The sequence below is a fragment of the Artemia sp. Qi Xiang Cuo genome, chromosome 1 (assembly GCF_049724085.1).
Source record: "Artemia sp. Qi Xiang Cuo chromosome 1, ASM4972408v1, whole genome shotgun sequence".
Lineage (NCBI taxonomy): Eukaryota > Metazoa > Arthropoda > Branchiopoda > Anostraca > Artemiidae > Artemia > Artemia sp. Qi Xiang Cuo.
The window spans coordinates 58068233-58081079 of record NC_142794.1 but is presented as its reverse complement, the minus strand read 5'-3'; the positions used below and the strand labels follow the sequence as shown (position 1 = coordinate 58081079).

At 34.5% G+C, this 12847-nt stretch overlaps 1 protein-coding gene across 6 annotated transcripts in view; it reads left to right on the top strand.

Annotated features, from left to right (window-relative positions):
• GlcT (ceramide glucosyltransferase) overlaps positions 1–12471 on the top strand; it is a 109289-nt gene extending 96818 nt beyond the window's left edge. For all 6 annotated transcript variants that reach the window (XM_089085649.1, XM_089108485.1, XM_089108494.1 and 3 more), the window contains 2 exons: positions 1297–1486; positions 3825–12471. In XM_089085649.1, the coding sequence (XP_088941775.1) occupies positions 1297–1486; positions 3825–4010 (376 nt within the window). In that variant the 3' untranslated portion in view covers positions 4011–12471. The remainder of the gene's footprint in view (positions 1–1296; positions 1487–3824) is intronic.
• Positions 12472–12847: the final 376 nt, after the last annotated feature.

The window sequence follows — 12847 nt, the reverse complement described above, 5'->3', positions numbered from 1 at the left end:
AACTAATTTGCTCAAACTTCTAACCTATCTAGATTTTTTTTTCAGGCCAGAAAATCCCAGGGTGCCAATTAAAAAAAAAAAAAATATGAAGCCAATTTTCAAGAAAAAAATTTACTATATATACAGAAAAAAAAATAGAAAAAAGATACCCGATTGCTCGTTTAAAGAAAGTAGATATAAGATCTGTATAGCTATATATGATAGCTAATCTATCGTATTTTATGGCTTATGGATATAATGATGAAAAGCAGGCTTTTGCTCCACACTTTTCTTGTTGTAGCGACCCATTGGTATTTATGTCGAAGTGATTATTGTACTTGGTCTTAAGAGTAGTCTTAGCTTGGTCTTAACATGTGTATACAATTGCTTCATTGCTTAGAACTTTTTTGGTGTTCCCTGAGTTCTCTTGAACTGTCAGCTTCGCAATTTTCTAAGGAGTGGTCTCAAGATACGGGGCTATCAACGGGAGCTCACTGTTCACTTCTGCAAAGTATGTTTTAGGATTTAATTTGTTAATTTGAGATTTAATTTGTTTAATTTGTTAATTTTGTTGTGTTTTTAAGAAATAGATGGTATTTAGACCGTTAATGCACATAATGTAAGATATCCCACGATGATTTAGCTTCTATGAAGTTTTTCATTATGAATAATTCTTTCGTTAGAAATGACGCAGAGAACTTTTGTGAATAGTTTTTGTCAAGCAGTATATTTTCCAAATTCATGGAGCAAATATCTGCTGTTTCTTGTGAATCACCTTAATCTGAATATTATCTGTTGGTTAAAGAATTCTTTACTTCCCGGCGTAGGAATACAGTTCATCTAGATAGACTATTTAGTGCAAGTTTAGATGCACCTTCAATCGTATTCAACGTTAACGGCAAAAGAAATTGTCGTCAGCAAACATGCCTTTCAAATCCTTGCTAGTTTTTACTCGTCAATCGATAAAATATGAATAATCGGGGTCTCAAAATTGAGCCCTGTGATAAATCACTACTTAGCTGTCGTGAAATAGATACGTTATAATTAATTGTAACAGAAAATGTTCTGTTTGGGAGGTTGGGAGGAGAATGTCCTTTTTCTTCCGTACGTAAAAGTCTGTTCTTATAGCCATTTGAGTAGCAGTTCTGTCAAATTTAGATACTCATCTTCTAATGAGGCTATAATGGTTTTGTTATGCATAGGAGTACTGTTACTTTGCATCCATTTAGCCTATGTTATTTTATGGTTTTATTCTTGTCTTATTGATAAGAGAAATATATTATTAATTATTTACCATGATTCTAATATATTTTTCAGGTGGGCTAAACTTCGATTTGCCATGGTGCCTCATACCCTGGTTCTTGAGCCACTTTCAGAATGTATGTTTCTTGGTTTGTTGGCATCTTGTGCCACTAATTGGCTTTTTGAATGGTCTCCATTAGCTCTATTCTTAACACATATCCTCTCTTGGCTCATTTTAGATTGGATTTTATTACGTACTGTACAAGTAAGCAAAATGAAATTTTATTTTTTTTAGTAGTTGGTTAAAAATAGATTTATGTTTGCTAAAATTAAGTATTTGAAGAAATAAAAATCCACGCTGGAATATCGACCTTTTTGTAAGTTCCCCTGGTTATAAGAAACATAAACTCATTTTTGCCTACTTATTATCACAATAGGCTTTATTGGGATATTGGCTCTTTTTCGGATTTTGGGATTTTTGAATTAATTGAAAATAGAAATTTGATTCATAATCCTGTCTCTATTGGTTTTAGTATTTTATTGAAGAATTAGTTTGCAAATTTGGACGATAATTTTAAGCGTCTTTATCAAGCATTCAGGTAAATTGTCTCCCCCTTGTCGTGGAATTAAAGAAAACTTCCTCTTTATTCAATGGGACTAGGTTAAAATTGATCGACTAAAATTCGAAAAAAAGGATCGTCTTTGGATAAATTGGGGGGCGGGGGAGGATGTGAACCTCATAACCTCCAGCTATTTAGAGGCACGCTATATTGTTTGTTTGTAAAAAGCCATTTTCGTACTCGTTGCCATGAAACATAAATTTTTGACTTCAAGCTTTTGCTAATAATATAAACACAGCTTTTTCAGAATGAGGTATTAATACAGCTACGAAAAAATATCGATAATAATTTTGTTTACAAACAGTTTCCACTTGTGTTTTGACAACAATAAACACACAATATTATTTTTTGCACCCTTAGGCTGAGCACTCTTAGTCCGGTTGCTATATTATATTCTGTATTCTATTCAATTTATCTCTGTTTATTTTCGAAATGTTCCAATTATTCGTATCCTGTGAAGGGCATTACTCGTAATTCTCAGAGGGTAAAAATAAACCAACTAGATACAAATTTTTCGGTTCAACGAGTGGTTACTAAATATAGGACTTTCGAGCTTAGCTAAGTTTCTGAACTACGTTATTAGTTTCAGAAAATAAAAGTGCTCTTTCATAAGCAGCGCAATAGCCGTTGCCTTGGTAAAGAACAAAATGGTCTCTATGTAACATTAAATAAAAAGAAACAAGTTTTTTCAGTTGAAAGTGAAGAGCAACATTAAAACTTAAAACGAACACAAATGGTTTCGTATACGATGGGGCACTACCCCTTCCTCAACCCCTCGCTCGTTACGCTAAAGTTTTTTTCATTCTTTACAAAAGCTTCTTAATCCAACTAAACGGCCCTTGTATTTTCGGGGATGTTCTCAAAGGATTTGGCCAAAAAGTCAAACTTTAGCGTAAAGAGTGAGGGTTGAGGAAGAGGTATATGGAAAGTTCTTTCATATATGGAATAATTTCTGTTTGTTTTAAGTTTTGAACTTGCTCCTTACTTTCAATTGACAGCCTCACTTTTCTGTGAAATATTTACAGTGCACAGTGCGAGGTTTTCACTGTCCATTTACTTCTTAAAATACTTTAGTGCATGCATGATAACGTAATATTAACAATGTAATAATATAATTAAAATGACTAAAGTGCATTTTATCCACACTTCATGCATCCTTCAGCTAGTTTGGATTGTGATTGCCCGAATCGCATTCAATTCTGATCAGCATTCATTTTCAAAGTTGCACAAACTTTGTCGTTTGTGCAGGACTTATGTATAGCTAAACAGGCTATAGCTTGGAGTTCCAGGTTTCTTTTCCCAATGCCGAGTGCCCGAAAGGTCCCATACTTTTCATCCAATCATTTATGCACTTCCTTTCGAAGAACAAGCACTATTGGTTTACATTACGGATAGCCGATTGACCGCTTATTGGTCAGTCGGCTTATTATGAATGACCAAACTGTGTGCGAATTTTTTCTGTATTTCAGTTCTCTCTCGTGTTACCTACCGGTCCTTGCTATGGACGCTCTTTTTTGGGATCAAGAAAATGAGACTTTGTTTTCCTGTTATAAGGACAAGAAAGATAATATTGTAGTTTGATATTAATTTATTCGTAATCAAACATTATAAATAGTAAAAGCACATACAATATCATATACTCCTCGCAAGGTTTCATGTCCGGAAGTGCCTCAATTCCTTACCCCTTAAAGTAAATTTCAATTTTAACAACTTTGATTCTTTTTTCCAGAATTTTCATTTTTAAGTTCTTTGTGAATAAAAATAATTTTTAAGGTAAAGATTCTTTTTTTTAACTATCTTCATTCTCCTTAATTGCATTTCAGTTTAGCTCTCTCGGTATCCGAAATTCATATTTGTACTAAAACAAAATCTGGACTAAGAAAGGGCCACGTGTTTTAAATAGCTTAGGGCCTGATCCAGTCTAAATCCGGCCCTGTCTGTCTTACTCTTTATCGGGTGCATAATTTAAGCCCTTTTTTTCAGAATGGTTCTGTACCCTTTAGCAAGGTAGATTTTATCATTGGCTGGTTATTCAGAGAAGTTTATGCCCCCTACCTCTTCCTATCTGCTCTTTGGGAGCCGACCATCCGGTGGCGGACAGGAAGTTACAGGCTAAGATGGGGTGGCGTAGCTGAAGAAATTACTGATTGCAAAGACGTCAAATCGTGATTTTTAATGCGTAGTGAACATTGATGAACTATAAGAATGTAGTGGGATAATGCCACTTTTGATAAAACTTGTCGAGAAAACGGGTCTTAGTTTTTCTTTTCTAGGTTATAAAAAAATATTCTTGGTAGCTGCCTTCAGTTTTAGATGTTTCAGGGGGGAAATGGGCGATTTGTTTGTATCCATTGAGATATACTGTTGTAATTCTAGTAAAGAGCAATGGAAAATTATTACTTAAAGACAAGAACCTTTTTAACGCTTTTGATAACTTCTGTTTTGTCTTACTTTTGATATTTGCCATCTTTTGTTGCTAAAAATTCTGGGTTTCAACTTAGTATTAGACGTCAGAGCCAAAACTTTAGCCTTAGTGATGTTGTCCCAAAGAAATTAAGTTCATTCTTTTGGACATTTGGACAAATCTCTTGTCGTTTGAAACTCCATTTGAATTATCTTTTTATTTATGCCTTGATTCTTTGCTTGAACGAATGTACCCTAGAAAGACAAAATTGAGTTTACACAAATAGCTTTAAAGTGTCCTTTTTTGTGTACTTTAAAGTGTTTTTTTTTTCAAGCAGTAATAATTATCGGTAACAATTATGGTGATTATTAATAAAGATGGTTATTAAAACAACTGTCAAAGAATCTATTTAATTGTTAATTATATTCCTCAAATTATAAAACAACTTAGATTGGTTTTACTTTCGTTATTACGGTAATTTGAGATATATTTGTGTATTTTCATCTTATTCATAAAATTCTACAGAGGTTAAAAGCTTCTGGTGCTCCGATTATTTGCGACAACTGTCGCCAACAATATTTTGTTAATATACGGAAATTTATATGTGTTGTAAACAGTTAGAGAAAGCGCATGATTTGCGGAAAATTATAAAAGGGAACCCAGTAATGGTCATTATTACTAAGAAATGATAATGACGGTTATTTTTCACTAAAAGTGGTTTTTGAGTTGGGGCATCGAACTCCTCTCACCTTAAATTATTTTCCTAGTGTAATGAATAGAAAGATTTATCGAATAAAGATTTATTGACATGATTCAAAGTAAACTTTGCGGAGTTCCCTATTTGCTCTAAGGAGCTTTGTAAAAAAAAAATTGCTTGATATATTTGGTCCTAAGGATTAAATTTAATATCTTTATATCGCGAGCTGTTAATGGAGACGTTTTTTGTGGGCTGTTGCTAAACGTAACCATGCCTGGAATGTAAGGCTTAGTTAGTATTGTCGATAATTGTAAATTACAAAGGTTTTCTCTCAGATCCTTCAAAATAAAAAGACCAGCGACTGACAGTTTCCTCTCATCTCTTTCATTATCTACTGTTCCGTGCTTAATTCCGAATTTTACTTTTTTATAATATATTTTGCTGTCCCAGGCACGTCAGAAGTTGCCGATATACCCTTAATCATTTGTGTAATTCAGTTTGTTTAACGGCTTACTATATCTGTTGCATATTTGCTTCAGAAAATTAACAGCTAGCTTTGATGAGCTAAACCCTTTAGATAGAATTTTGCAAATGAATTGTCAGCATTGAGCAAACTATTTCTCAAGTAGTTCGCGTTAGACATGTTCCCTTGTATACATTCACATAAAAATATCCGCTGGATAAATTTCTCTGTAAAAAATAGAGAGCTGAAATTTATTCATTGAAAAACGTTACAGTCAGAACGATAAACATTCATCATGCTTTTGAATGGAGTCTCTGATTAAATATCACATAAATTCAATCATCTTTTTGTTTCAAATGAGATAAGAGTAATGTTAAAACTTAAACTGAACTAAAAATGTTTCTATGTATTACCGGCTCTATCGTCCGTCCACCTTATAATTTCACTAATACTTTTGTAGAAAAATTTTAGTGTTCAAAAAACATAAACAGTTGGGAATTACAAGTGCTTTTCTTGCCGATTGCCTTTCAGAACTTTGGAATTAAAAATGTTACTGCTTAAGGCAAATGCAATCATGCGTGTCTATCATTCACAAAGCAATGTGGTAATAAAATATATGGTCCCTTTAGGCAAACTGTTCAAAATGGATTTTTCAGCACCGAGCAAATCTTTTTCTCAAATTGTTGGCGCTAAACGTGTTCCTCGGTATACAATCAGAGCAAACTATCCTCTGGAAAAAAAATTATTTTGGGGGGGGGGGGTAGGATGTTTTCTTGTATGTTCCTGGGTTTCACCGAACTGTAGGTTAGTTTTAGATAAAATGCATGATGTAGATAAAAAAAAACAAGGTTACTTTACAAATATAAGCATAACTTCCCACATGGGCCTTTCTTTCTTATTTTAATGTTTTTATGTTTTAATAGGGATAGAAACGATTTGTATAGTATTTTGTTGCTTTTATTTTTAGTTGTCTGCTTTTATGTATTGGTGATAAAAACTGCCACCACATCTTTAAACAGTATTGTAGTTAGGTTTTACATGAAAATATTATTTAAAATACTGAAAATGAACTGGTTTTGGCCGTGACCTTTCGAATGGTTCAGCCTAAATATTTTTTTTTCCAAATATTTATTTTTTCGCATCATACTTTTTCCGTGATTACCTGTACCTTTTCTTGAGTTATTTCGTTAACCACATGGAGGTAGGGAAAGTTGTTTCTCTTCCCCTGCCAGAGCTAAAATGTCACCTTATTCTTCTCTACATAAAAAGAAATTAAGAAGGGCAGCCATCTTAGTTTTTGTTTTCGGTTGCATCAGGAAATTTTGACGGAGCTCTATAAACTATTCAGACGGCTATTTAATTGAAATATTCCTCTTTGTCTGATCGGTAACAAGCATAATTTCTATTTCTTTCATTCCGCTTTCGTCTTCCATACTTAAATTTATTTTTATGTATTATCTTTGTATTCCAAAGGTGTCTGATGGATAAAAATTGTATAAAAATATATATCAAAACTGAATAAATAAGACTTTTTTTAGAATTATTGCATAAGAATTCAATAGAAATTTTTTTTAATAGCATGCTAGACGGACTGAAACAAGTTACACAAAATGCAGATGATGCAGTAACAAGTACTGTGAAGGTACTCGTATTTTGCGTGTACTCTGAAAATCTCCTATATTTGTGAACAGAAATAACTTATTATACTGTCTTGCTAGTGGTTACCAAAAAAAGTTTCAAATTTTATATACACCTCTACACAAATATTTGTAGATGGCAGTTCTCTTACGGGTTTAATTTCGTAGTATCAAATATGCGCTGTCGGCTGTTGCTGTTAAATTCTTGGTTTTAGTAAATCTGAAGCAAATATTATCTCTTGAAAACAAACCAGCACACCAAGTCAAAATTTCACTAAAGTTTGGCGTCAAACTTTACATAAATCAAAAGACGATACGCCGTCTCTTCTGTAACTTAAGCAGTATTGTTTCAAACTGCTAAACTTTAAACAAATCATTATGACTCAACAGACCTTTTCTTAATTCTAGCTTGTCAATGAATTTGATGGTCGACTTCAAGAAGAAGCTCTAAATGTTAAATTCATATTAAAATTAAATGTAAAAAATGGGAATAGCGCTAAAGACAACGTTTATAGATCTTGGCATCCAATATGAAAATTGAAACTGTCTCTTTAAGAAAAAGATCTCGAAGCCAATTTGTCTGTCTTAGGCCTCTTTGAAAGATCTTGATCACATTCACATATAAAAATACGTCAATAATTTGGTGGTATCTTCCTTGATAATAATGCTGCTTAATATTAGACATTTTTCTCAACATATATTTTATTTTGATTATGTGATTCAGTTTGTTCTCGAAAAAAAACTTGCATAATCGTAGCTCGAAACCTTTCTAATAGTAGCCCAATCAGAACCTTTTGACACGCGAGAACAAAAATCAGTGCACGAAAGTATTGTTTTTTTGGAAAAATACACTTTTTTAAGAATCTAACTTTATTTCCAAAAGAAATGTAGGACATTACCAACTCCTGCTACAGTATTTCAATTAGGCTACAGTGTACATTCAGTTTTTGCACGATTCTTGTGATCTTAATGTATTTTAAACATTACCTTTTGCCATTTTTTTTTTTTTTTTTTTTTGTGTGTGTGTGTCGAAACCTTACCTTAGACCTTCAATCCTCGTGTGCCTCCAGAGGTACTTTGGATATCCGAGACGAGCTGCCAGTCGTCCCTCAACGCCCTCCACTCCCGGTACTTAATAACTTCAGCAAGCGATGGCTGAGACATTTTATGCCGTACAGTAGCGTTCGTTATTTTTTGGATCGAATTGATATTTAGAATGCCTCTTAAACACTAACGACAGGAGTTTTTATTCAAGGTGTCGGTCTAAGTGCTTAGTTCCGGAACCTTAGCAAAATATCGAGGGGATGTTGCTGTTGAACAGTCTCACTTTTAATTGGAGAGAGTATTGCTGGCTGCTCCAAACTTAGGTCAGTTTCCTGAAAGATGCAATTGCCTGGCCAATATCTTTGGCTAGGGTTAGAAACGGCGCGAAAGGTATATCTGGAAGATTAGCTGGTGGCGGTCTGTTTAGCAGCTTTTCGTAATTTGTCGCCCAGGCTTTGTTTACTTTGCAAGGATCAGTAATGACTCGTCCTGTCTCATTCTTGACAGGTCTTTCTGTCTTTGAAGGGTTTCCAACCATCTCGTTGGTGATGTGGAATACTGACAGAGAGTCTACCCGTCTTGCAGCTTCTTCAGCCTTCTCAGCTTTTACTTCAGGGCTACTACATTTGCCAGCGCGGACTTCTTTCTCGAAGGCCCCCTTTTTGATCAGATCCCAGGACTTGGCGAGGATCCACTATTCCTTGGACGACTTTTTCAGGTCAAGTGTTTCATTGGTGATATCATTGTAGACTTGTCAGATAGGTATCTAAGCTGTCTTCGGGTCTTCATCTCTCAATTGACTGAAGGCTTCCAACTTGTTGGTAAGCTTTAGTGCAAACTGCGGTGGGATTTCTTGATCCTTCAGTTTTTCACAGTCTAGGGGCCATTTTCTATCTTCACCTGTCTAGAGGCTGACAGTTCAATCCTTATTCTGGTAACCGCAAGGCTAATGTCATAGAAGATAGCAGCTCCTCTAAATGCACGTTCATCGCACAACGATGTCTGCCACTTTTTGTTTATCAGAAAGCGGTCGATATGTTTTTTGTAGATGTGTCAGGTGAAGTCCTGGAGTAGGCACTTCACCTGGATATCTTCACCAAAGGATATCTTTGTGGACGAAGAGAGTGCCGGCAACACTCAAGCCATTAGACTGAACCTTTCTATTAGCAACTCTTCATTTTTGTTGAGTTCTCTAAGACCATGGTTGCCTAGGACTTTGACAAAATAGTTTCCATCGTTGCCAACCTTTGCGTCGAAATTCCCCGTGACACAGAGGGTTACATGTCTCACACTTTTGAGGATGGAGTTCAGATCGTTGTAGAACGTCTGTGTCTGGTCATCCCTGGCTTCATTAGTGGTTGTTTAGCTCGCAACCAGGGTCATTTTGATATGCTTACAGTGGAATCGAGCAGTCACAATGCAGTTGCTCACAGGTTTCCAATTAGAGATTTTGTCGCAGGTTTTGAAATGACTACGGTCACTCCAGTTTCACGTCTTGTTTCATGGCCAATGAAAATTAAGTTGTTTCCACTGCTGAGCAGTTGCTTTCGGTTTCCCAGCTGTTATACCTTATTGGGCGGGTACAGGGGTCGTCATCGAAAAGAATATTCCTGTAATTTTCTTCTTTGATATTTATTTTGCAGGCTATATTTTCCCTGTGGGTTTCCTCCCTGGTTCTGGGAGTGGGTTGCAAGAATACTAGCCCATCCTCCTGCTTTGCAGGCTTGGGACTGTCAACCATAAGATTCGAGCTGCAGTCGTATTTGAAGCTCAAATGTATCGACAAGAAGCTCAATTTTTTTTTTTACCTTAAATGTTTTTTAGGTGAATAGCATATCTTAGAAAAAATATGACTTAAGGATAATATCGTTTAAGATGTGTTATATTGATGCGTTACTGCCAATTCCCAGAAAAATTAACCACTTTTTTGTGTTTATGTGCTTGTCTCTTAATTGCGTTTACATACGTCTTTCATAAAATAGTTAGAACTTGTCTGCAATGTTTCCAATATTTCTTTTTTCATTCTTGATCGAGGTTTATCCAAAAATGCAACTGAAAAACATTAAAAAAGAGCTATTGTTCTTTGACCAAACCAAACCAATAATTTTTCCTTGTATCTCTTTTTCTGAAGAAAAAGTCATTTTAGTGTGATATCTCGAGTTATCAATTTTGATCATTTCTGTATTATCTGCCGTGAAAATTCTAAAATACTTATCTCTTTAGTTAAAACAGCTAGTTATATGCAAGCATTTTATATATAAGGCCAACCACCAGGTCACTGATAACCACTCTCATAAATGAATAGAAGAAACATAGATGTTTTTGTCTTATTATGTTTTTTTTTTAATCCAAGCCTTTTTTTTTAATATCACTTTTTTTAATCTGTGGTTTTAAATAGCATTACATACAAAATTAATTGACTGCCATGTTTTATTCTTTAGAGATATATCTTTTCGAAAAGCATGATACACTATTTTAAATGGCATTTAAGTGATTTTTTTTTAATATTTTATAATACCATTTAGCAGCAACAAATTCACTTAAGGTCAAACCTTCTCCAAACTCCTGCGCACACCCTCCACATGGCCATTTAGAACTTCATTCTTTGTTGCTCTCGTAATGTTCCTATTTTTCTTAAAATGTATTTCTAACCTCTGTCTATCTCGCTTGAGGACCATTGCTACTCCTACCACTACAACGTTTACGTTTTTACGAGTCGGAAAAGCGTTTTTTTGGGGAGGAGTCAAATCTCCTGACCCCCCCCCCCTGGATACGGCCTTGTTTACTGTCATTACCAAATTTCTAGCTTGTAGTTAAAAGTCACAGAAGGCCCAAACTAGTGCGCACACTCCTCCAGACGGCTATTTAGAGCTTCGCCCTTTGTTCCTCCCATGAAATTCAACTTCCTTAAAAGTATTCTAATAACCTCTTCCCCTCCTATTTGAGGGTGTTTACAATCATGTTGAAGCCGCATGTCAGTCATTTTTTTGAAATTTGACTTTTTTCAAAATATTCAAAAAGTTTGAATACCAAAAGTTTGAATACTAAAATACAACAAATTTTATTCAAAAAGTTGTTGAGTAAGCTGTGGTCTTTTAAGCTAGTCATTAAAAAGCATGTCTGAAGTCTTCTCTGTATTGCGTTGGATTACAAGCTTGATAAAAATAAATATCCAACTTAGGAGTAAAAGGCTTCCTATAGTTTCATCAATTATTAACTTTGGTAAGGCTTTGGTACTATCAACAGCCGGATTATCCACAATTTTTAGCGAAGGTCTCAAATTACCTACTTTTAGACGACTTGATAAATGAACAAAATCGTGTTATGTAGGTAAGTCCCATTGCACAAGTCAACACAATTTTTTGTGTCTGGTGAATTGGGACTGGTTTTGGGCGTTCCTTGGGTGCCAAAGTCAACCATTATATTGTATTTTAAATGTATTTTCAGTGGGTTTTTTTTAGAATTATATTAAAAAACACTTTTCGAGTATTAAAATTTTGTAAGTCCAAGATAATTAGAGTTTGCCAAAAAAAATCATATTACATTATTCCTAAAAAACTCGGGATTATAAAAAAAGAATTCTGAAAATACAGTTAAAATCAGCATACAGAATCAGGCAAGAATCAATTATTCATCGTAAATTATCGGGAAAAAGCAAATTCTGTTGGCCACTGTAATGATTATTGAGAACGCTTTCGCTTTTATGACTGAGCCTTGAATATAGGATGAATATAAAACAAGTATATTCATGAGAAAATCAGTTTATAATTTGTCACATATCCTGTTCCTACTAAGAGATAGCATGTGAAGTATCTTGGTCTTAAATACTTTTTCAGAAGGAGGTACTTACGCAAGGGGAACGAGAAGTTGGGCCTGACCACCACCATCCTTCGAAAAGGCCAGATTTATTATTTTCTCCATAATTCACTATGTATATTGCCACACAGCTCTAATGTTTTGTTTTTTGATTCCTCAGCCCCCTTTCACCTTCCGATATGAGTACATGCGTATGTGCCTTTTCAAGAGTGTCACTTTAGTAATAAATACAGTCATCTTATTTTAATATAATTTTAGTGTTCTCTGACACTAATTGTAAGATTTCTTTATTATGGTGATGTTGATGATGCATTTGCTTGGAAATCTAAAATAATTTACTGACTAGCTTGTGTTCGTGTGTTGATTCGACATGCAGTGAGTTGTCCTGTTTGTACCCTATTGTTTGCTTTGTACTTTTGTGATTTGAAATAGAATAAATAATATTTTTATAAGTTTAGCTATAATAACAATAATTTTTGTACCTGTTGGGAAACAGTAGAGCACATTGAAATATGTATTTTATGTTGTTTTTTTTTGTTTTTTTTTTGCAAATACAAGGATTTCACTAAGACATGTATGTTTGGACTTTCGTTAGGTAAATTCCGGATATTTAGCTGAGTGGTAACGTTCAGTAAAATTTTTTTATTATTATTTTGTCCATTCATTATTTTGTGATGCTGCATACATATATTTATCATTCTCATTTTTTAGAGATGGAAATTCAGAAATTTAGTGCCTTTTTGAAGTGACGACACCAACCCGATGGCACCGAACCATATTTAAACGTCCTTTGTATCCCTTGGTATCCCTTCGAAGCAACATGGAACAAGATTAAAATTTCAGGATAGAGATTTTAATGATAATGTTTGGAAGCTATTAAAAATAAGCTTCTAGAGGCAACAGGCTATATGCAGCACCTGGTCCCAGAGCCCAAAATTCATTCCT